This window comes from Chiloscyllium punctatum, chromosome 11 (assembly GCF_047496795.1).
Source record: "Chiloscyllium punctatum isolate Juve2018m chromosome 11, sChiPun1.3, whole genome shotgun sequence".
Classification (NCBI taxonomy): Eukaryota; Metazoa; Chordata; class Chondrichthyes; order Orectolobiformes; family Hemiscylliidae; genus Chiloscyllium; species Chiloscyllium punctatum.
Genome location: NC_092749.1, coordinates 87,287,127 through 87,311,466, shown reverse-complemented (window position 1 = coordinate 87,311,466; position 24,340 = coordinate 87,287,127). Strand labels below are relative to the sequence as shown.

The window sequence follows — 24,340 nt, the reverse complement described above, 5'->3', positions numbered from 1 at the left end:
TACCAAATTACAATACTTCATGTTTATTCAAATCAAACTTCACCTGACACTTCTCAGCCCATTGGCCCAATTGATCAAGATCCCTTTGTAACTTCGATAACCTTCTTCACTACTGACGACACCACAAGTTTTGGTGTCATCCACAAACTTATAAACTATGCCTCCTAAAATCTCACCCAAATTGTTTACGTAAATAACAAACAAAAGTGGACCTAACATTGATCCATATGGAACACAGCTAGTCACAGGCCTCCAGTCTGAAGAACAACCCACCCCCATCAGCCTCTGCCGCCTATTGTCAAGCCAATTTTGTATCCAGCTGGCAAGCTCTCTCTAAATCCCACATGATCCAACTTTACTAATTAGTTTACCTTGTGAAATCTTGTCAACATTTTATTTTTAATATGATTGAACACAGCAACTTCAGGCACAAGCCAAACAGGGTTGAATTGACAGCCAATTCCAATAGATGACAATAGACAATAGGTGCAGGAGTAGGCCATTCTGCCCTTCGAGCCTGCACCACACACCTGAGAGCTGGGTGTAGTGACCACTCATTGGATGGTAAATTTGTTGGTGCTGAAAGGGCAAGTGGACCCTGACTCTTCCCTAAAGTAGCTTCTGTTTGTTATATTATTTCTTTCTGAACTGTTTGAAGGCTTTTCTATATGTGACACTTCTATATTGAACAATGAGTTGATATTGGACTACAACTGACATTGGGCAAAGAATAATTCTGACTTAGGGTTGTGAGTTAGGCTAAGGCCGTGTAATCTACGCAGTTTGATTCCTAAATAGAGATAGATGTAGGACTGTGTGCACAATGGAACTTTGGTCTTCCCACTCATGTGCCCTGAGAAGTGTTGGTTTATGCTTGGTCTCCCACTACATGCAGTGTGAAGGGCAATTCCAGACTGCCAACACTAGACTATGTGCACAACTGGTCTTCAAACAGGTTCCTGGCACCAGGGATCTTGGAATGTCCTGGTAGTGGTAAATACTTTGCATAATGGCGAGTGGGAGAATAGGATAACTAGGATACCATAATGATGTGATGCATGGGCGATGAGGTGAATTTGCTAAGCTAGCATAACCTTGCAGAGAGCAACTTGCCAAAATGACACAGTTATGCAACCACCTCCTTAGTAAACCTGAGATGCCTGAGGAATTGCTCCTGTGTCAAGTGACGGTAGAAGAAGGACTCTTGATAAACTCTTAGTAGCTAGGGACTTCTGTGGAGAGTCCAGCTCCTCCAACCAGATCCAGAGACACTGGAAATACAGTCCCCATACTTCATGCAGAGTTGAACCACCAAAACCCATTGCCTTCCCAAAAAGCATGCAGCAGCTCATCAACAAAGCTCCAAATACAATCCACAATACTTCCATTATCTTTACCTAAACATCAATACATCAGAAGTACGTCACCTACAAATTGATATTTGGTCCTGTAACAATATTGGTGGCAGACTCCTGATGCTGCTGAATACATGATCTGTTGTAAGTGATGAGCACTGGTATTCAGTAAACTTGCATAGACCAAGTTAAGAATAAACAGGCTATCAGCTGGATTGGCTGTAACATATTCTCCACTTTGTTTGCTTCTGATGCACAGGTGCCATCTCCTGCATTAGTGTTCTTCACATCAGGAGGTTGAAAGTGGCTGGAAGCACAGATTTTAGGCTTTTCAAGTAGTAGCAGCAGCAGGTAGGGTTCTCGTGACACAGTGGTAGTGTCCCCACTTCTGAGCTGGGAAGCCTGGCTTTGAGACCCACCTCCCCCAGCGCTGTGTAATAATATCTCTGCACAGATTTATGAGAATGTATCTACCTGTACAGCTTTTTTTTTGTGGTTTCCCTTTATGAAATGAAGGTAGGTCTTTAGGTCCAATGCTACCCATCTCAGCGTGTACATCGTGACCATTTGTCTGTATTTGCTCTTAAAAGTATTCAAAAAGAGATGTTGTTGAATTAATGAAAGTCAAATGAAAATAACGAGACAATCAAACTGAAACATTTTTGCGTTCTCCTAAAATGAGCAGGATTTCTGAAAGTTTTCTGAATCTCTCAGGTAATGTTGGCAAGTGTTCGCCACTTTTGCTTAGAGAATGATTTACTACCTCAACATGTAAAGTTGCTCTTTTGGCCCAAGCTTATTTATTTGGTGATGCAAAGTCCTCAGTCAGTAAATAAGACCCATTGCCATACCAGGGGTTTTCTGAAGTGGTTCAAATCAGGATTAAAATGCTGATTTCCACAGGGCTTCTTTTTCTCAGTTTCTTATGTTTTGGTAAGTGAAACTAATAATTCGTTTGGATGGTTTTGTATAATGCATATTTTTATAAAGAAAGCATATTACCAAAATGTCTTTTTTTTTTGTACAGTAAGAAGTAATATACTGACTGAATATGTAAAAACACAAGGGGCCTGGATTTATTCTGCACGAGAGTCAAAATATCCAGCAGTCAATGTAGAGAAATGTGCACAAAAATGTAACTCAGAAAGCCAATTTCTTTGCAGGTATATTTTTCACTTTATTGATAGAATATAGATAATGATTGAAGTACATAACGGACTATTAGCATATTTGTAAAAAAAAAATTAGCTGTGATTCTATTGCCTGGGACTCAAACTATTGTGGGTTCGCTCCAGAAACATGAACACAAAAATCTTACATTAACACTCCAGTCCAGTTTTTCGTTGTGCCACACTGTCAGAGATGTCACCTTTCTGTTGACTCATTTAACCAGGACTCCATCTTTACTCTCAGATTAATGAAACAGTCTTTGCCACAAATTTTGTGCTGCAAGTGAGTTCTTACTCAATGTCCTGACAATTTCCCTCAAGAAAAATCTATTATCTGGCAATTTATTGCTATTTGCAGGAGTAGCTGTGCAACTGCCTACGCTTCAAAATATTTAACTGGCTGTAATGCATTTTCGTACTTCATGAGATGAAAGGAACAAGTCTTTCTTTAAAGCAGAAACCAAGTTCATACTTAGATTGTAGATGTCTTGTCTGAACTGGGACAAAGCAGAATAGTCCACTGTTCATTTAGTTTTTGACATAGCTCTGCATTACATGAAATTTAGATTGATTATTAAAACATGGCAGATAAATGTTACCCAGACACTGCTTAATGACCTGTTTTCATCAAGTAACTTATATAGGTTTATTGAACCATGCTTTTGAAAGGGCTAATAAGTAAATATAAGCATTTTGCATCCAAACTTTCATAGATTTTTGTCACCAAAAAAGGACATAACAGCCCTAAATTCTTGGGCTGAGAGTGAAGGACTAAGATGATTTACCAATATAAGCTAACTAGTACTTAGCACATCTCTGCATCATTATTTTGTCTCTTAACGGAGACATTTGAAACTATTAATTTTAAGCCAGTCAACACTACTTTGAAACAGTGGAAATTCCCTGAAAATTGGTGCTAAGCAGCAGACTATTAAAATGGAGTAATTTCTAGTCCTCAAGCATATCTTGCGAAAATAAGTACATTGCAAATCTAGTAAACTTAGTTCTGAACTAGCAAGTACACCTATTGCTTTTCATACTAGTGCTTTAAAATTAATGTTTGATTTCTGCTAAATAGTGTTTTAAATTTGATAATTTTAAGTTTCCTTCATTATCTAATTATGTTGGCATGGATTGGTTTAGCCTCAGCTATATTATTGGGAGTAGTTTTCATGAATGTTGATATTGGGTCAATAGCCGATTGTTTGTTTTCACTTAAAGTGAAACCAGGGGACTTATGATGGGTGCTGATCCAATATCACATTTTTTACACTAAAGTCAGAATTATTCATATTACATTTTATCTCATAATATTTCTCATTGTATGTTTTATTTGTCAGAGCATTCCTCTTCACTCAGAAGAATCAAGAATGCATCACTACAGCAGATAATAGTCATACACAATCAGTGGTGAGAAAACCAAATGTCATTCTTTATGAGAAACAAGGTAATTTAAGATCTTAACTCATTTAAGTAAAGGATTAGGGGAGTGATACAGTCAATCTTGTTAAATGTTACATCAATTAGAAATGCAAAAATACCAAATCCAAATTATGAGTTATCTTATCTAATCAAAAACAAATTTAAACTTGTAAAGTTCTGTGAATAGTGGTGTTCTGTGAATATTTAGAAACGGGCACAAAAGCCGTTTTAATTACTTCAAATGGAAAAACGTTTCAAATTCACCGTTAGCTATGGCTCACTGAGTCAGAAGACCCTGGGTCTACACCAAACATCAGAAACCTGAGCACATAATCCAGACTGAAATTCTAGTGCAATACTGAAGGAGTGCTGCATTTCTGGTTGTGCTGTCTTATAGATGTTATCTAGAAGAATATATTTTATCTGTTTGTCCTCTCTGGTGGATGTAAAGGATCGTATGAACAGTCCAGTATCACCAGGTCACTTAAACTGGAGTTCATGTGCTACTGCTGATAAAATTAATGAACTTGTGAAATATTATTGACAGTGTGTTTGGAATAACTCATAGCATCCACTGTCAATGTGGAGGCTATGTGTCCTAGATATTTTTGGGATTAACAGTATGATTAAAATGCATTAAGGATATCTTTTACACTTCATTTCGCAGGGCCAGAAATATAGTCAAGACAGAAAATATATGGATTTACTTTACGGGTCTTAGTACCTTTAGTAAGTTTATCATGCATAGAATTTTTAAGGCCCTTTCAGGAATTCTAAATGATAAAGAAATTAATGAATCCATATAGGGAGCTCTCATCCTCCCCCATCGAAATGTCTTATCTCTCACTCCCTCTCATTCCACATAAATGCACAGTGGATTATAAATTTTTAACCAGACAAAAAAAGTTGTAGTTTGACCAAAGGGTGAACTATTTGCACACAGTACTAGAAAGATAAGAGAGGTTAAGCAAATATAAAATAGAATTTTACAAATAGAAAAATAGTTTGGTCAGCACATTGCGCATTTCAAACACTTTGTTTTCATGGAACAGAACACTGACAAAACTGGCCTGATTTTTTTAAATAGTAATTTAAAAAATAGTAATTTTGAATCTGCCAGAATTTTCATTAGTGTTCGATATTAGTCCAAAATTTCATACAGTTTGCGTAGTTTTACACATGGGTATTAAACTGTTGTAACTATTAGGATGCCTCAGATGTAAAATAAAGCTATTGGGGAGCAGCTCTTTGTATGTTTATTGCCATCTGAGTTAGTATCTGAAAAATATGCCATTACCCTTTTATGCCCAACAAGAACCTGCTCTGTCATGTTTAAATGAGACTAAGTAGTGCGTGGTTAATATTCCTGCATGTATTCTCCAAGCCTCGTACCAAACTTGACTCTAATTAAAACTGTCACCATGTCAATGGTACTGTAAACAGTGAAAAACATCCACAAGGGAGCTATTACATTGAGGAAATAATTTTGTCTGCTTAAGTAGGATGTTTACTTCATTTTGCCTTCATGTGTACATCTGCTTAGGCTTCTGGTGCTACACTCAACATTTCATCTGCAATAATTACAGTCAGGAGAAGGTAGATACTGGAACTTGTACTTCCAATCAGCAATCTTTTCCTGGGGTTGAAAAGGACAATGATGAAGACTAGGAGGAGGTTAAGATGGAAACCTCTTGAATGATATGACATAGAGTCATAGAGTCATACAGCATGGAAGCAGACCCTTCGGTCCAACCAGTCCATGAAAAACATAATCCCCCACCTGCCTACTCTTGGCCCCCAAATCCCTCCAAACCTTTCCTAATCCAGAAGTCTTTTAAACATTGTAATTGTACCCACATCCACCACTTCCTCAGGAAGTTCATTCCACATACAAACCACCCTCTGTGTGAAGAATTTGCCCCTCATGTCTTTTTTAAATCTCTCTCTTCTCACCTTAAAAATGTGCCCCCTAGTCTTGAAATTTCCCATCCTAGGGAAAAGACAACTACTTTATTTTTATCCCTTATTATTTTATAAATGTCTATAAGGCCCCAGCCTATCCAGCCTTTCTTTATGATTCAAACCTGTATCCTTCATATAACAGTACTTCAGAAAAGGCCTCACCAATGTCCTGTACAACCTCAGAGTGACTCCCCAACTCCTGTACTCAAAGGACTAAACATTGAAGGCAAGCATTGCTAAATGCCTTTTTAACCAACCTGTCTATATGTAACACAAGCTTCAAAGAATTACGTACTTAAAGCCTTAGTTCCCCCGTTCTACGACACTACCCCCATGGCTCTACCATAATTCTATAAGCCCTACCCTTGTTTATTGAACCAAATTACGATATCTTGCATTTATCCAGATTGAACTCCATCTGCCATTTTTCAGCCCATTGGCCCATTTGATCAAGATCCCTTTGTAATCTTAGACAATCTTCTCCACTGCTTACTATGTCACCATTTTTGCTGTTGTTTTCAAACTTACAAGCCATGCTTTCTATATTCTCATCTGAATCATTTATATAAATGGCAAACAAAAGAGGACCCACAACTGATCCCTGTGGACCACCGCTAATGATAGGGCTCCAGTCCGTAAAGCAACCCTCCACCACGACTCTCTGTTTCCTGCCATTAAGCCAATTATGTATCCAATTGGCAAGCTTACCCTGCATCCCACATGACCTAACTTTACTAATTAGTCTACCATGCGGAACCTTGTTGAAGGCTTTGTTGAAGTGAATGTAAACAATCTCTACTGCTCTGGCCTTATCAATCTTTTTGGTGACTTCCTCAAAGCACTCAATTAAGATTGTGAGATATAATTTTCCTCACACAACACCACACTGACTATCCCTAATCAATTTTTGCCCCTCAAAATGCCCATAAATCATGTTCAACAGTTTATCCACAACCAAAGTCAGACTCATAGGTCTATAGTTGACCAGGTCTCCTTACTATGTTTCTTAACAACATAGAAGGCAATTATTCCCTGCCTGAAGGCATCGCTCATCAGAAGCTATAGGCCCATCAGGTCTTTCTTAAACTTCTTTTCATTCCATTTCTCGACCACAGGAAGCTGAGAAGATCTGATGTACGATACTTTCACCAAGGAGGCAGTAGACAGTAGCCAGATCTGTTTTTGGGACTGCAGTGGAAAACAGAATATATTGAGATTTTCATGTTGGGAAGCCCTTAATCGATATGGAGACAAGATATCTATCCAATTAGAGCCAGGGACGGAAACAAAGCCAAGTTGAATGAATTTCAGAAACTCTGTAACACATATCACTGAGTCTGGCTGTTCTAAGGGAGAGGTCTGCTAAAGCTTTCCACAGGAGGCAGGATGTCTGAACTCGAGGCAGGTAGGTTATGAGAGAGAAGATAGAGATCCTCTTCTTATCAGATGGCAGAAGGCAGTCACTTAATTGGGCAGAAGGTGCATGTCTCTGTTCATTCCCATCAATCTCCTCTACTTCCTCTCTTAACTCCTCTGTTGATAAGGGTCTCACCACCCTCAAATCACGCACATCTCCCAAGGCCACATTAAGGAGAGCACAACATGTCACCATAATGCCCCAAATCCTTGCAGAAGGGCATTTGATGGTGACACCTGGTTGATTTAAGCAACTGATTTTGAGAAATCCTACTTAATTGTTGTCAGAATGAACTGGTGGCATCCGTTCTATCACCTTTGTATATCCACAGAGAGTGAACTGACTTTCTGCCTTGGGCTGAGGCAGCTTGGACTAGTTGAGGATGATGGAATAAGATGAAGGCTATATGAGCTTCCAGAAGCATAGCAGATGAGCACAAGTTAAATGTTGAGGGAGAAGAATCCTTCCCTCTTGATGAATCTGATTGGGTCAAGATTGAGGTGTTGAAGGCTATGTGGATGCAACCAATAACGTGTTTTGTGGATTCCAGTGTTTGAGGTGGAATCAACTGTTCCTTACAATTACAATGCCATGCCTTTCAGTATATAAATGTGTATTCCAGTCCTACCAGACAGCATTAGTGACCTGCAAATTGTTGTGACGTGTAGCTGTTTCACGATGCTATTAAGGTCCACAGTTGATTCTTGAAGGGAGTCAGAGGTGAAAAGATTCAAGGACCCAGTGAAGTTAATAGCTGCTGGAATGGGATGGTGGCCAGTAGAGGGAGGTGTAATGTGTTTTATGGCAAGGACACAGATCTTGGTGATGTCCACCGAAGGAGTTGTAGTCTCCTGCGGCACTCGTCTTTGATCATTTCCAGGTAGCTCTGTCTTCAGTGGTGGATGATATGCTGAGTGTTTGGCTTCCATTTCCTTCTTGCTCCCCCATTCTATCCTGTGCCCTCCCAATCACTTGGTTCAATCCTCTTACAGAGGATGTTGCTCCTTGATGCTACTGTGTCCAAGATCTGACAGTCGCTATGTCATTGCCTGCTGATGCTTTCCTTCCAGGCATGTGGCTATATATTTGTGCATGGCACATTTCAGCAGTCAGAAGAAGGCCTATTTTCACCTTATCTCAGATTCCTACCAGTTACACAATCCTCCACCCATAGCAATTTATGATCCCCTATGAGATGAGCTTTTATTTTCCCCAATAACCTTCAATGTTGTATTTTATCAAGGGCCTTCCATAAATCTAAGTACAGTACATCTATTGAGTCCCCTTTATCCACATCATATTTTATTTCCTCAAAGAATGCCAACAAATTGGTTAAACATGATTTCCCTTTCATAAAGCCAGGTTGGCTCTGCTGGATTGCCATGAAGCTTTGTTATTTTCTGCTGGTCCAGGCAGTCATTATGCCAGTATAGATCACAATTGTACATGGGACCCTTGTGGAATCCCCATCACAGCCCACTCAGAAGGAATTGCCCAGGAAATTGAATTTTCTATTTGATAATTTAACTGTGCTATGATCCCTCTGAAATTCTCCATTTAAATTGGAGACTTCCGATGGTTCTAATGAAATTACGTAAAATAGTTGCTTAGGAAAAATTGGACTATTAAATACATGACCTAACTCCTGATAAATATTAAGCAGAGCCCATACTCAACTCACACACCCCAATCTACTTCTCCCCAGATCAGTTACACTACTTATCTCCAACAACTTGTTCTGCGTTACAAAACAACTGTCGGAATGGAAGCAGAGCTCAACATTTCTGAGCCCCCGAGTGGGATCTCTGAATGAGACTGTCATTCCCCATTAAATCTCTCCCAATGTCTTTAAAAATAACTTCTAATATCTTCCTTATGCCAGACGCTAAGCTATTTGGCCTAAAGTTTCCTGATTTCTCTCTCCTTTCCTTTTGAAGAGTGAAGTTACTTTTGCTGAGTCCCAGTTGAATGGAACTTATGTTGAGTCAAAGGAATATTGGAAAATTAACTACCTCACCAGACACCTCTTTTGAAGTCCATCAGGATCAAAGGGTTTGTCAGGCACAGCTTGAATAATTTGCTCATTACCAAATCCCTGTTGATTGGTAGTTTTTTTGAGTTCCTTGCTTCCATTTCCTGATTGACAGCTGTTTCAGTGATGTTACTTTGTTTGTATGAGTTTGTTTCTGCTGGAATCATGTGGGATATCTGTCAGTGTTATTGGTACCAAGTGAGGATGGATACCCGCATGAGATCTTAGATAAAAGATAGATTTTGTCTTTGACATAGCATTTATTCATTACATATTACTTAATATATCTATGTAAACACTTAGAGCCAAATACCAAAAACTGGTCATCTTTATGCAGGAACAGTCCTCTATTATTCTCTTGGGTACAGCTTCTTGGTACTATTGCTAGACTATAATCCAGAACTCATCTGATATTCTGGGGACCCAGGTTTGAATCTGACCATGGCAGATGGTGGACTTTGAATTCAATTTTTAAAAGGTCTCAAATTAAGAACTTACTGATGACCATGATATGATTTTGAGTGTCAGAAAAACCCATCTAGCTCATGAATGTTCCTCAGGGAAGGTAATCTACCATCTGAGAATCTTCTGTAAAGTGATATGTGGCACTATCATTGTGCTAAATATGATAGACTTCAAACAGATCTAGCAACTGAAGACTGGGCATCCATGAGACACTTATTATCAGCAGGGCCATCAACAGCAGCAGAATTGTAATCCAGCACAATCTGTAACCTCATGGCTCCACTCAACCATTATCATCAAGCCAGGGATCAGCTCTGGTTCAATAGAGAGTGCAGGAAGACATGCCAGGAGCAGTACAAGTCATACTTTTAAAAAAATGAAGCTACCAGACAGGTTTACTTGCGCGCCAAACAGTATAAGCAGCAAGTCATAGATAAAGCGAAGCAATCCTACAACCAACAGATCAGATCCAAGCTCTGCAGTCCTGCCATGTCCAGTTTTGAATGATGGTGAGCAATTAAACAGTTTACTGGAGAAGGAGGCTCCACAAATATTCCCATCCTCGATGATGGAAGAGCCCAGCATGTCAGTGCAAAAAATGAGGCTGAAGCTTTCATAGCAATCTTCAGCCAGTAGTGCCATGTACATAACTCATCTCAACCTCTTCCAGTGGTCCCCAGCATTACAGATATAAGCATTCAGCCAATTTGATTCACTTCATGTGAAATCAAGAAACAGTTGGAGGCACTGGATACTGCAAAAGCTATGGGTCCTGACAGCGTTCTGGCAATGTCTTAAAGACTTGCGCTTCAGAACTTGACACACCTCTAGTCAGTTGTTGCAGTACAGTTACAACACTGGCATCTAGCCGACAATATAGAAAATTGTCCAGGTATGTCCTGTACACAAAACATAGGAAAATCCAACCCTGCCAATTACCGCCCTATCAGTCCACTCTTGATTATCAGTAAAGTGCTAGAAGATGTCAGTAACAGTGCAATCAAGCATCACTTGTTCAGCAATAACCTGCTCATTGATGCCCACTTGGGTTCCGCTGGAGCCACTCAGTGCCTGATCTCATTACAGCCTTGGTTCAAACATGGACAAAAGAGTTGAATTGCAGAGGTGAGGTGAGAGCGACAGCCCTTGACCTTAAGATCGCACTTGACTGAACGTAGCATCAAGGAGCCTTAGCAAAACTGGAATCAATGGGAATAAGTCTCCACTGGTCGGAGACATATCTGGCACACAGGAAGATGATTGTGCTTGTTAGGGGTCAGTAATCCCAGCTTCAGATCTGGGGGGGGGAGGGGGGGGGGGGGTGGCACAGTGGTTAGCACTGCTGCCTCACAATAGTAGGGATTGGATTTTAATCTCAGGCATGTTCTCCCTGTATCTGCATGCATTTCCGTCAGGTGCTCCAGTTTCCTCCCACAGCCCAAAGATTAGGAGGATTGCCATTCTAAATTGCCCCATGGCATCCAAGGTTATGCAGGCTAGATGGACTAGCCATGGTAAGTATGGGGATAGTGGGGATGTTGGTCTGGCTGCGATATCCTTCAGAGGGTCTTTGCAGACTAGACAAGCTTAATGGCCTCCAACTGCTCTGTAAAGATTCTATGATTCCATCTCTGAAGGACTTCCTCAGGTTAGTGCCCTAGGTCCAACCAGCTTCAGCTGCTTCATCAAGGCCTCCCCATCACCACAAGGTCAGAAGTGGGGATGTTTGCTTATGATTACACAATGTTCAGTGCCATTCATAACTCCTCAGATATTGAAGCAGTTTATGCTCAAATGCACAAGATCCAGATAAAATCTAGGCTTGGTCTGACAAGTAGCAAGAAACATCCACACCACACAAATGCCAGGCAAAGACCATCTCAATTAAGATGTTCAATGCTGTTACCTGAAGACATCCTGAAGATTACCATTGAACAGAAACTTAACTGGAATAAATACAGTGTCTACAAGAGCAGGTCAGAGGCTAGGAATACTGCAATGAGTGACTCACCTCCTGGCACCGCAACGCTTGTCCATCATCTACAATTCAAAAGTCAAGAGTGTGTTGAAGTATGTCTCACTTTGCTGGATGAGTGCAGCTCCAACAACACTCAAGAAGTTTGACACAATTCAGGACAAAGCAGGCTATCTGATTGGCACCACATCTACAAACATCCAGTCCCTCCACCACTGATAATCAGCTGCAGCAGTGTATATTACCTGCAAGATTCAATTCAGAAATTTACCAAAGATCCTTAGACAGTACTTTGCAAACCCATGAACATTTCTATTTAGTAGGACAAGGGCAGACATTGGGGATTGCATCATCTGCAAGTTCCCCTCCAAGCCATTTAGCATCCTTGGAAATATTGCATTCCCTTCACAATTGCTGTGTCAAAATCCTTGAATTCTCTCCCCAGTGGCATTGTGGGTAAACTCACAGTATGTGGTTGAAGACGGCAGCTCACCACCACCTTTTCAAGTGCAACTGGGAATGAGCAACAAATGCTGGTCAGCCTGTGCCGTCCGCATCCCACAAGTGAATAAAAACACTCTTAATAGCTAGTTACGTTACATCTGAAATGCATGATTCCTTCATGTGAGACATCAAATTCACCTTAAGATTAAGAATGTATTACTTCTATGAAACATTCTGGTAACACTCTTAGGGGCAACTACCAAAACCTGGGTAGCGCCCTCAAGGAAGTCCCTTATATCCAGATGGAAGAGCTTTTCTAGTGATGTTAGTTAGGTGTTTCAAGTCCTGTTTGGCTTATACAATGATTAGTACCCTCTATGGTGAAACTGATACAAAATTTTTGTTCAATTCCTCAGCTATACCCTTATTTTCCATTACTAATTCACCAGAGTATTTTTTATTGGACCAATACTCACTTCATGAATAGTTCTTTTTATAATATCTATATACAGTAGTCCCCCCTTACCCCCGAGGGGTTTGTTTCAGGACCTATCACAGAAGCCTGAAACCACGGATAGGAACAAACCTTAAAATGGGAAACGTACCTTCCCAGCATCCTCCTGGTCCCTGGTTCTGGAAGGTTCCCTATAATATGTTTGGTTCCCTATAATGTAATGTGATGGATGTAGGCAAGGTAGATAGGGAGAAACCATTCTCCTCGTAGAGGGGTTCAATAAACAGGACAAACACTTTAAAGGCAAGGAGCAGAATGTTTAGAGGGGAGTTGAGGAAAAATTGTTTCACTAAGGGTTGTGGGCATCTGGAACTCACAGTCTTAAAGGGTGATAGAGGCAAAAATCCTCATGACATTTAAGAACAATTTAGATGAAACATCATAACGTACAAGGATGTGGACAAATGCAGGAAAATGTGATTAAGATGGACGGATGTTTGATGACAAGAGTGGACACAATAGGTTGATGGCCTCTTTCTATACTGTAAAACTTTATGACTCAATGAGTTGTTTCTACATCCTGGTTTCAAGAACATAGGCCATCCCAATCAGTTGTGCTAACCCCATGAATAGGTAACAGGACTTCCGCTCCAAATTTTCCAAACATCTTGTCCTTCCGAAGTGACACGTATTCTTTCATATTTAGGTCCATATTATGTAATCCTGCAGCCATGAGTTTACGATGGGCTATTAGATTGTACATCGTTGATATTATATGCACTACTAGTTCATTTGTTTTGTTTTGAATGCTAGGTGAATTCAGATACAAGATGTTTTTTCCTTTTATTATTAAAGTAACTGCTATAATCCCTGTTGATTCACTTTTGAATTTGTACTGTCTATCGCTTCCTGACATTGTTTATTTCTCATTTCTCACGTGAATACCCTTCTCTCTCCCCTTGTCTCCGCTCATTGATTTACCAAATCTTGCCAAACTTGCAGCCTCTATTGGTTCAAATGTTTCCAAAGCTTAACATTATTTAACAATTTACCAATTCCTTTCTTTTCTTCTTCCTTAGCTTTTCTGTTGGAGTGCAAGTTCGGCAACGGTGAAACATACAGAGGAACAGCAACAAAAACCATTTCTAATAGAACCTGTCAAAGATGGGATAGAAACACACCACACATTCCAAAGTCAGTCTTTAATCTTCTTCATTTAACATGTTTAACTTGACTCAGGGTTAAAAAGACATAATTTCTCTCAATGTGTAAACAATTACAAAAGTATTGAAAGCAGGTAATGTGTGCCAACAGGCCACAGCCAATAGATTATGTTTAAAGAAGAGCTCAATAGGGTCAAATGAAAGGACTTTGAAGAATTCAGAACTTGCTTCCATTCAACTGTGTGTTGCTTTTTGCTAAAAGTGTACTAATGACATGCCAAACAGTTGTTATTATTGCATTAATAATAAGACACCAGAACATGACACTGAATTAGCCCATTGCTATTCAGACATAATGCAAGAACGTTGCAAACAAGATTGCTATATTTGTGCACCTAAAGCCGCAATTGTATAAATCCTCTGCTCCTAGTAACCAAACTTTACAACCTACAAACAGAATTTGCTGGAAAAAGTCAGCAGGTCTGACAGCATCTGTGCAGAGAAACCAGAGTTAATTTTACAGGTCCAGTGATCCTTCTTCAGAACTGTTCATGTTGTTTCAAATATAATGATTTTAATTAGCTTCCTTATTACAAACTAACTTTAAACCATTTTAAAGAGCAAAATCCATTACTGGATCTAGATAGGCTCCTCCTACTTTGTTGGCTGTGTTTATTGTGAACACTGGTGGAGAGCCCACATATGTACAAGAACATGCATTTGCGGTGCCTTGTCACTATAACAAACAAAATGTGATGCATTTGTCTGCAAAGTTATCTGTGTTACCTATTTGAAGTTATTTTCTGGGATTTGTGGTCTACACAATATATTTCCAGAGATGCCTAGTCCAGTTGCTTCCTCCACTTGGCCAAAAATTCACTGTTTGTGAATCTGACAAACCAAGAACTGTCCATCACCAGCACAACTTTATGCACACGCTCCAAGCACTGTTGGAAACTGCATCTGTGTGTTGCCCTCCGCTGCAGTGGATGATAGCTGGGTGGCAATGTGGCAGATAACTATTTTGCCAGGGAGGGAATATTTTGCATCCTCACTGTCTCCCCAGACCCCTCATTTCCAGCTTCCCCAGCCAGCATGTTCCCAGTCTCCTCCTCAACTCCTCCTTGGCTTGTAGCCACAATAGGTGCCATGCAGATGTTGATGTCTGTAAGGCATGTACGGATATTTCCTGCAGTCTGTTACAGCTCACGTCACAACCTGTTTCTGCACATGAACGGGTGCTCTTTTCGGAGTAATCACTCCATATTTTGTTTGGCAAGGCAAGTACAGTTTTTAGTAAAGTGGCTCTCCTTAGTGGCAAAATAAAACAACTACAACCATCTTAACTGCAATATATTTTTGTTACATATGATTGACTTTACATTTTAAAAAATGCTTAGAGAGAGCATTATTCTTTCCTAATATAGTACAGATGGAAAATGTTACTGAGAAATTTCCCTGGACCGTCGGAGGCTGAGGGGTGACCTTATAGAGGTTTACAAAATTATGAGGGCATGGATAGGGTAAATAGGCAAAGTTTTTTCCCTGGAGTCAGGGAGTCCAGAACTAGAGGGCACAGGTTTAGGGTGAGAGGGGAAAGATATAAAAGAGACCTAAGGGGCAACCTTTTCACGCAGAGGGTGGTACGTGTATGGAATGAGCTGCCAGAGGAACTGGTGGAGGCTGGTACAATTGCAACATTTTAAGAGGCATTTGGATGGATATATGAATAGGAAGGGTTTGGAGGGATATGGGCTGGGTGCTGGCAGGTGGGACTAGATTGGGTTGGGATATCTGGTGGGACCAAAGGGTCTGTTTCCATGCTGTACATCTCTATGACTCTATGACTCTCTAAGCTAAACAGAATATCAGTTGAAGGGACATTGCTAATGTTCATGATTCATGATAAACGTTTTCACATCCAATTCTCAGCATCGTGTTTTAGAAAGGTTAGCAATGTTTGGAATGGGTAAAGGGGAGACTTACTGGAATGGTTATGGGTGTGGAATGTCAGTTTTGTAGAGAAACTGGAGAAGCTAGGATTGTTCCTCACTTCAGAGAATATTAAGGAGAGATTAAACAGGATCTTGATACAATAAATAGAGAGAAAACAATTCCATTGGCTGAGGCTTCAGAAAAGACAGGACAAAAATTTACAACCAGAGAACCAGAGAGGAGATCAGAAGAAATTTGTTTTATTTAGTGCATTACTTTAATCTGGGGAGCACTACATGAAAGGTTGATGGAAATATTCAATACTAATTATCTAAAACAAATTAGATATACATCGTCAAAGCTAAAGTTTCAATTTGATATGGAAAAAGGAGCCAAAGTGGGGCTAATTGCATAATTCTTTCAAAACGTCAACACTTGTATGATGGACCAAATTGTTATAGAAACATAGAGAGTAGGAGCAGAAGGTGCCCACCTGGCCTTTTGAGCCTGCTCAACCATCCAGTATGCTCATGGCTGATCATCTACTTCAGTATCCTGTTCCTACTCTCTCTTTGAGCATACCTTTTGACTCCTTAGCCCGAAGGACAATATGTAACTTCTTAAAAACATTCACTGTTTTGGCCACATCAAGACCATAAGAATTAGGAACTGAAATAGATCATTATAATTGTGATTATGCTTTGAAAGTACTTTGCAGGCTGTGAAGCACTTCAGGATGTGCCTAAGTTTTGAAATACAATATATAAATGTACGAAATTGTGTTTAAATTTTCAATACTCCATTTGTCTAACATGTATTGCCTTCAAATGAACACATTTTTAAAGTGACACTGTTTCTTTTCAATTAGTTACACCCCAGAGAATAGCCCACATGCTGACCTGGAAGAAAACTATTGCAGAAATCCTGACAATGATTTCACAGGGCCCTGGTGCTACACTCAAGATGTGAATAAACGCTGGGAATATTGTCTGATACCAAACTGTGAAGGTATTGTCATGTGGAGCTTGACCTTTGAAAGAATGTCTGAAAGTTCAGCCATGACAAAAGAAAAATAGCAAACTGGCTGGCCTACAGAATACACACAGCACAGGATTAAAGCCACTCAGACTGTTGGAAGGCTAGAAACAATGTGACATTGCACTAGTTGCTTACCCTTCCATTGACAATGTGAACTTTGAAATCAGGAGTACAATTTCTAAACTTGCAGCTGGCATCAAATTGCAAGTGGCAAATGCTGAAAAGTTACAAGGAGAAATTAATAAGCTTGCAAACATTCATGCAGTTAGCAGGTTAATATGTTCAGTAATTTCAGGAAAACCTCTTTACCCAAGCATAGATGATTTAAGAGGAGGCCAGCCAAGCATATTGCAATGAAAGGAATTGAAGAATACATTGAAAGAATTAGACAAATGAAGGCTGGAGGAAGAGGTTAGTGTAGAGTATAACCACTGGATTAGATTAGTTGGTCTGAATGTCCTGTATATGGAAATGTTTCCATTTCTGGTAAGGCCAACATTTATTGAACTTTCTTAATTGCCTTTTGAGGTATTGGTAAACTGCCTTCACCAGCTGGTGCACACTGTGTTGTGAAGGTGTTCCCAAATGGTAGCTTTGATATTATGATCTAGGCTGAAACTACAGGATACGTCAGATGCCAAAGCTTAAACCTAGTTTGCATACATTTATTTTAGTTTCGTATAATTCATTAATGTGGTAATTAGTCATAACATACATGTACGAGACTGCAGATTTTTCTTTAACAGAAGTTTATTACACAGAACAAATTTTAAAAATTACAAGACATACAGCAAAATTAAGTTTCAAAAACAGAAATTGTTGGAAAAACTCAGTAAGTTTGGCAGCCTCTGTGGAGAGAAATCAGAGATAACGTTTTGGGTCAGAACGGGGGTATGAGGAAGGGTCTCCCGACCCGAAACATTAACCCTGATTTCTCTCCACAGATGCTGCCAGACCTGCTGAGCTTTTACAGCAAATGTCTGTTTTTGTTTCTGATTTATAACCATTTTAAAATTAAGTTTCAGCCTGGTTCCAGATATAATTCAGTACACAGAAGTCAGCCCAGAGAAGTTATACTATTTGTCTGAACTCTTTGGAGTTCTGCTTAACTGACTCATTCCAGGTTCTTTTGCTTGGTTCATGGAGACAGTTGGATGAGTCTTCTCCAAATCTGCAAACTTTTCACAAACCTGAGAACCTAAACTTTCCGAGTTCTACTAACCTGAAGATTTCTGACCAAATTCTACTGGTTTGGGAACTTCATGACATATCCTTCTGCTGAGGAAATCTATTCCCTGAAGAAATCACAAATCCTTCTTCAAAGGAGGGAAACTATTCTGACAAAATCAACATATTTCAACGGAACTGAAAATTTTGCCTCTGAACAGTATGTTCTTTTTAAAAACTGCGAATCCAAGATTCTTTTCAACTGAAAACCAGGATAACGGCCTTACATGTACACATTTTCTTTACCTGTTATAAACCCAACAGTGTAAGCATCTTTGCAGTAATACCACAAAGATTTGTAGTCACTGTTCTGGAGGGACTTCGTAAATATTTTTTAACAAAAACCTTCACAAAAGTAACCAACTGCTGCTATTTTGAAAACAAAATTCCAAAAATAATATTAATACATATAAATGATACAGCTTTCAGTATACCAGGTAGGGAGTTCCAGGATTTTGAACAAGCCATGATGCGGGATCATCAACATATTTCCAATTTAGTATAGTGCATGATTCAGTGGAAATGTGGAGAAGGTGATAATGTTACCATGCAGATTTTATGGACTGAATTTTACATTTTTTTTAACTTTAGTGTCAGTTTTCATCAAGTTTCGTGGAATGTTTCTCATTGAAAGGCTTAGTAAGATCTGTCACCATATCTTACCAGATTTATTTCATTTACTACAAACCCATCCTGATTCCACCCTTCTCAGTAAATTTTAGTTCCATTCTACCATTCGTTATCCCAGAACAACTCGCCATTGCTGGAATAACACAAAATGGACCAGAATCCCTGACACCAACACCATATTTAAAAGGCTGTTGTGCACCCTGACAAGCATGGTCAGTCTGGAGCTGCCCTCCGTGGTACCTGATATTTTCCCTGAGCATGGAAGGCAAGGGAAAGTTCGTACTTCACTTTGTGGGCAGACATCTGTCAAACTTGACACACACAGTGCTGCAGACCAGGGACATCCTCATCCCCTGGACCTGCAGAAAATGCCATGGCACCAGACCCAAGCCAGCCTGATCCAGATTGCCTTTTAGGTCAGTGCGGCCTCAGCTGGCTGGAGGAACACAGAGCAACCTAAGAAGAAGGTCAATGACTGTCTCTATGCTGCCAGCACAAATGCTGCCATCCTCTCTCCAATACCTCATCCTCACTTTATATTTGCTGCTGAACCCATCTCCTACCAAGGCCCATGTTCCACCACTCTCACTATTGACAGTAACATCTTTCCTCACTCGCTATCGTCTATCCTTGATACCCGACACCACTAAACCTGCGCTGCCCACTCACTCACCGAGAACTTTGCCTCACCTTTACCAAAATTACAGCTGTATTTCCATTTTCACCTCCCTTATTGTCTGCCTCTACTTGCTTCCAGGACAGAAACAGCCCACACCCCATAAACATGCCTTCCATTGACTGGTGAAGTCATAGTAAGTATCGTTCCACACAGATGCACAAAGTTGGAACACTTTAACTAGACAGCATCTATTTTTCTTACAGCATCTCAAATTTCAAGCTCTGATTTAAACTTAGCAATTTACACAGGGTTCAGTAATAGCATCTACTACGTTTTTCTCCATTCAACTCTTGTACTTACTTAGTTTTAAGCTAGAGGTTCTTCATTAATTTACAACAAATTAAGTACTTTGGAGATTTCCAATTTTGCTAGCTCCCAGTTAACTTTGCTACTTCCATTTGTAGCTAGATTTAAAACTGTTCTCTTTGCTTTGCATCCACCCTTTCCCTGTTCCATTGATCCCAGACACCTCCCCCATCCCACAGTAAACAGAACTTCCAGACCTGGCAAATAAATCCTATCAACCCACTCTGACCAACTAGTGTTAAAAGGCAGTTCCTTCCCAGGGCCTACCTTGTGGCCCTGGCAAAAGGCATCCCCAGCAACTACTTCAATGCCAGCACTTACTTAACTAACTGTTCGTTGCTCATTCAATCAACACCATTTCCTTCCCATCTTTTCTGCTCACTAGTGAATCGGCAGCAAACACAAGAACGAAACAGCCTGTGCTCAGAGCAGCAGCTCCTCTACTTACAGGGTGATTTTTGTCCCCCTACTAATCATGAATCTGTCTATCTCAACCCTATGTATATTCAAGGACTCTGCCCCCACAGATCTCTGTGGCAAGGAGTTCCAAAGACTCACAACCCTCTGAAAGAAGAAATTCCTCCACATTTCTGGATTAATTTGGCACCTTTTGTTCTGAGACTATGTCCTTTGGTCCTAGACACTCCCATGAGGGGAAACATCCTTTCAGCATTTACCCTATCAAGTTCCTTGAGAATCTGTATATCTCGGTGAGATCACCTCTCATTCTTCTAAACTTCAATAGTGGAGTCCCAACCGGTTTAGCCTTTGCACATAAGACAAACCCTCCGCACCAGGGATCATCCTTGTGAATCTTCTCGAAATTACCTCCAATGAAGTGATACCTTTCCTTAAATAAGGGGACCAAAATTGCCCACAATTAGTAACTCCAAATCAGATACAGCCTGCCTCATAAGGTGATGGTCTCTGGGAGAGATCCAAAGTTGATGTTCAGTGGTGAGTGAGCAGATATTAGCAGCCCCATGAGTGAAGCTTAAAGTCCTTAATGGTTTTGGAAACCATTAAAAAAGGAGTAGTAATCCAGGTTGACAAAGAAAGAAATTCATATTGAGTTCAGGATAGATACCAGGGCAAGTGTCACTACATTATTAGATATTGAACCATGGTTAAAAAAAAACTGTCTACAGATGAAAAAAATGCAAAAAGTAGTTTAGAAGCCATAATATTCATGATCAGAGACATACCGCAAGCATCTTTCCAAGAAACAGGATGACAAAAAGTGCAAAACCTAAACATACCTCACAATCACGAATTCTCTAGCTTGAATGTCTTCGACTCAATCTTTGTCAAATGGAGGAAAGAATTAAACCATAAGTTAAGGAACAGTCAGTAAAGGAATAACCAACCATCATGCTCAGTTAAAAAAAAAATGGTCAAAGAACACCTGATAGAAGGGTTCCTTTGTTTGTATAAGGGTTTAAGGACCTGAAAGGGTTAATGTTGAGGAGTGCCTTAAGCCCCAATCACTAAGATGATATCATCAGGGCTTGGTGGGAGAACAACATAAAATCTCAAAAGTCTAAGCCCATCATGTGTTTTCGTCACAGGCATTCATACAAAGACTATTATATTAATATATCTTGTATATAGTTGCTATAATGCAATAAGCTACATTTTGATTGAGTTAAGAGCCTCTTCTCATTAGATGACCAAATGATTTTCCTCTACCAGACTAGGCCAAGCAGCCCTTACATGTTAAACAAGATGAAGGCAGCAAATCCACACTTTAGTGAGTGGTAGTAAAGAGAATGTAAACAACATGGTGAGCAGTGGTATGGATTGATGGAATCCAAACAAAATAAAACAGAATCCATTGAGATTAGTTAAACTGGAAGAAGAAAACTGTTTTGATCTGCCAATAATTTGGTAACCTGTATCTATACTAATTTGACACAAATGTTTTCCACAGCTATCAACACTGAGGAACACTCAGATTGCAAGAGACAACAAAGCTTGTAAGGAGAAAACCATGAGATAGTCAATGAACACCATGCCCCACTTGAACAAATTTACAAATCTATAATTGATTAAATGGGGAGTCCAACACAACTTTGTGAACAAGTAGTTTTGACAGATTCAGATCTGTTAACGAGAAACTGAGATGACTAGGCTGAATCAAATTCAAGCATGAATATTGATTTATCTTCCCAAGGACAATCCTCAACAACTGTGACAGAGATTATGCCAAACTGGATACAATAATCAAATAGTATAAGTGAAGAAGTGAACACCAACAACACAATAGTTGAGGGTCCAAACCAGACAACATGTTGAAATAAAAGGTTCACGTACTTCAGCACAAATCTATACGTGGATTGGGAATGAAAATCTGCAGACTCCATGAAAACCATCACTGAGAAGAGATGACCAATGATCAATGCTGCACAGATTTTGCAGAAAATTGTCTGTTTCAGCAGAGCAGATACATGAAGGAAGTCTAAAAGGTTAAATGTCCTCCAGTTCATAGGATCTGCAGTCTTCAGATTAGCAAGCAGGGAATCAAAGGCAGTCTTCCAGCATCTTAAAGCAGAATAAAACCTCCAGATTGCTTCAGTTTATGAAGTCAGTCATCAGAAGAAATGAGCTCGTGGTTAATGTAATTATATATGCAAATGTATGATCTTAATACAGGTGAAAAATAACTGGGGGAAATATATATGGATCCAAAAGAGCTAATACTTAGGAGTGCAATGAGTACAATGCACTATGATGAGTCATGTGGACTTGTGGGTAGAACAATTGAAAAGGTGTGTGATAAGGTGCAAGAAGGCAATGCTCTAGTGGTATTATTGCTAGACGGTTAGTGCAGGGATGCAGGTAATATTCTGGAGACCTGGGTTTCAATCCTGCCATGATAGATGGTGGAATTCAATGAAAATCTAGAATTATGAGCCTGTGAAACGTTTGGTGGTTGTCAGGAAAGTGTCACTAATGCCTTTTAGGGAAGGATGCTGCTCTCGTGACACAGCAATGTGGTTGACTCTTAATTGCCTTCTGAGGTGGGCAATAATTGTTAGCTGAGCTAGCAACACCCTCATCTCATGAAAGAATAATAAAAACAAACTTCTTATCCCCAACAAAGTCTCCATAATAACTTCATAGCTATAACTAGTTGCTAACATCAAATAAACTCCAATTTGTTAAGCACAAAGACTCTTCTAGTTGACTGGAAAATGGTTCCTCTCCTACTACACCAGATCATGCAGGCCCTGTACTTCCTACATTTAAAGATGACAATGGCAGCAAATTTCATCATGTTATATAATGATGAGCCAGCACACCAGTACAACAATTTCAACTTTGAAAAGACTGAACAACTTGAGAGTCACAACGTTCCCAAAGTAGAGAAATGTTTCTTCACCTCATTCCACTTAAAGATCATTTAACTTTTCAAATCAAAGCCCTATCATTCATCCCTGTATTAAAAGGTTAGTTAGCTAACATATGGAATTACATAATGACATATGAAATTGCCAACAAGTTTTGAATTTACCTGTCAAAATATTTCTGACTTCAGACTAGCTTTCTCTATATACTGAGATGCTATGAGCCATGTCTCCTCTCATAACAGGCCAGATTCCATGGAAACATTGGCATTCTAAAATATTTATTGCTGCAAAGCACTAGGTGAGAGCAGGATCGGTGTGTGCAGAGTCACTGCTACAATATTTATCATAGGGCTATAACACTTCCATATGACAGGACTAGAGGCAGGAATCCTGATATCAGGTTCCACCAACTGTTCAGGCCTATGGCTCTGTGTTAATCCCTATCTTCTGACAGGTAAGAGCAGGGAATTAACCTGACTCTATTTTTTATCGGGTTGTCAGCATTGAGAAGTGTATTTATGACCTAGGTGTGTGTGATGGATTGCAGAACTCTTCAAATAAACATGACCCTGCTTATTATTTTAAAGAGTAATTTCAGCAACAAAGCTTGCATTTTAAACCAGAATGTGAGTGTAATTTCTCAACAGCCCTTTCTACCAGCAAGTCAAAACTGAGATTTTTAAATGCACATTATTTCCATGAAAAAATATCAATTGCAAACTGTTATTCCTTCTATTTGTTCATGATAACAAACTTCATTATATCCACATGCATAGTTCCAGCATTTGATCTTAATATCACCACAAACTCTTGGTTAGGGCTACATTCAAAGTTCGGGGTAGTTAAACGGAGCAAGAGACATAACCGTAAAATTAAAGCTGGCCATTCCAGAATAATTTCAGGTTACACATAAGAGTAGTGGAAATCTGGAATTCTCTTCTGCAAACTAGCTATGGACACTGGGTTAATTCAAATATTCAAATTGATATTAGCAGATTGTGTTACTAATATTTCTGGTATCAAGCAGATAAATTGAATTGAGAAATATACCCTCTATGATTTAATTGATATTGGCATTGTTCACATTGTTGAACTGTCCAATTCTCTTTTGTTTTTACAAGAACTTTGAGCACTCCCCTTAGTTCAGTGAGAACCAGCCTACTCCGTGAAGCTTTGGACTGATCTCTCCCAAACTAAAATCGAGAGACTTGTTTTCCCATCAATGGCACTGGGTAAATGCACACCTCTAGATTTGAATAAATAATTCGTTCTTTCTAATCTGTGATGTTTTCGCACAACTCTGCTCTTTTTTTGTTG

The 24,340-nt window shown here is 39.6% G+C and overlaps 1 protein-coding gene across 1 annotated transcript in view; it reads left to right on the top strand.

Annotated features, from left to right (window-relative positions):
• Positions 1-2,172: 2,172 nt before the first annotated feature.
• The window catches only part of plg (plasminogen), a 79,438-nt gene continuing 57,270 nt past the window's right edge, over positions 2,173-24,340 (top strand). The window contains exons 1-5 of the mRNA XM_072581193.1: positions 2,173-2,288; positions 2,383-2,518; positions 3,865-3,971; positions 13,775-13,889; positions 16,662-16,801. Coding sequence (XP_072437294.1) covers positions 2,243-2,288; positions 2,383-2,518; positions 3,865-3,971; positions 13,775-13,889; positions 16,662-16,801 — 544 coding nt within the window. The 5' untranslated portion in view covers positions 2,173-2,242. The remainder of the gene's footprint in view (positions 2,289-2,382; positions 2,519-3,864; positions 3,972-13,774; positions 13,890-16,661; positions 16,802-24,340) is intronic.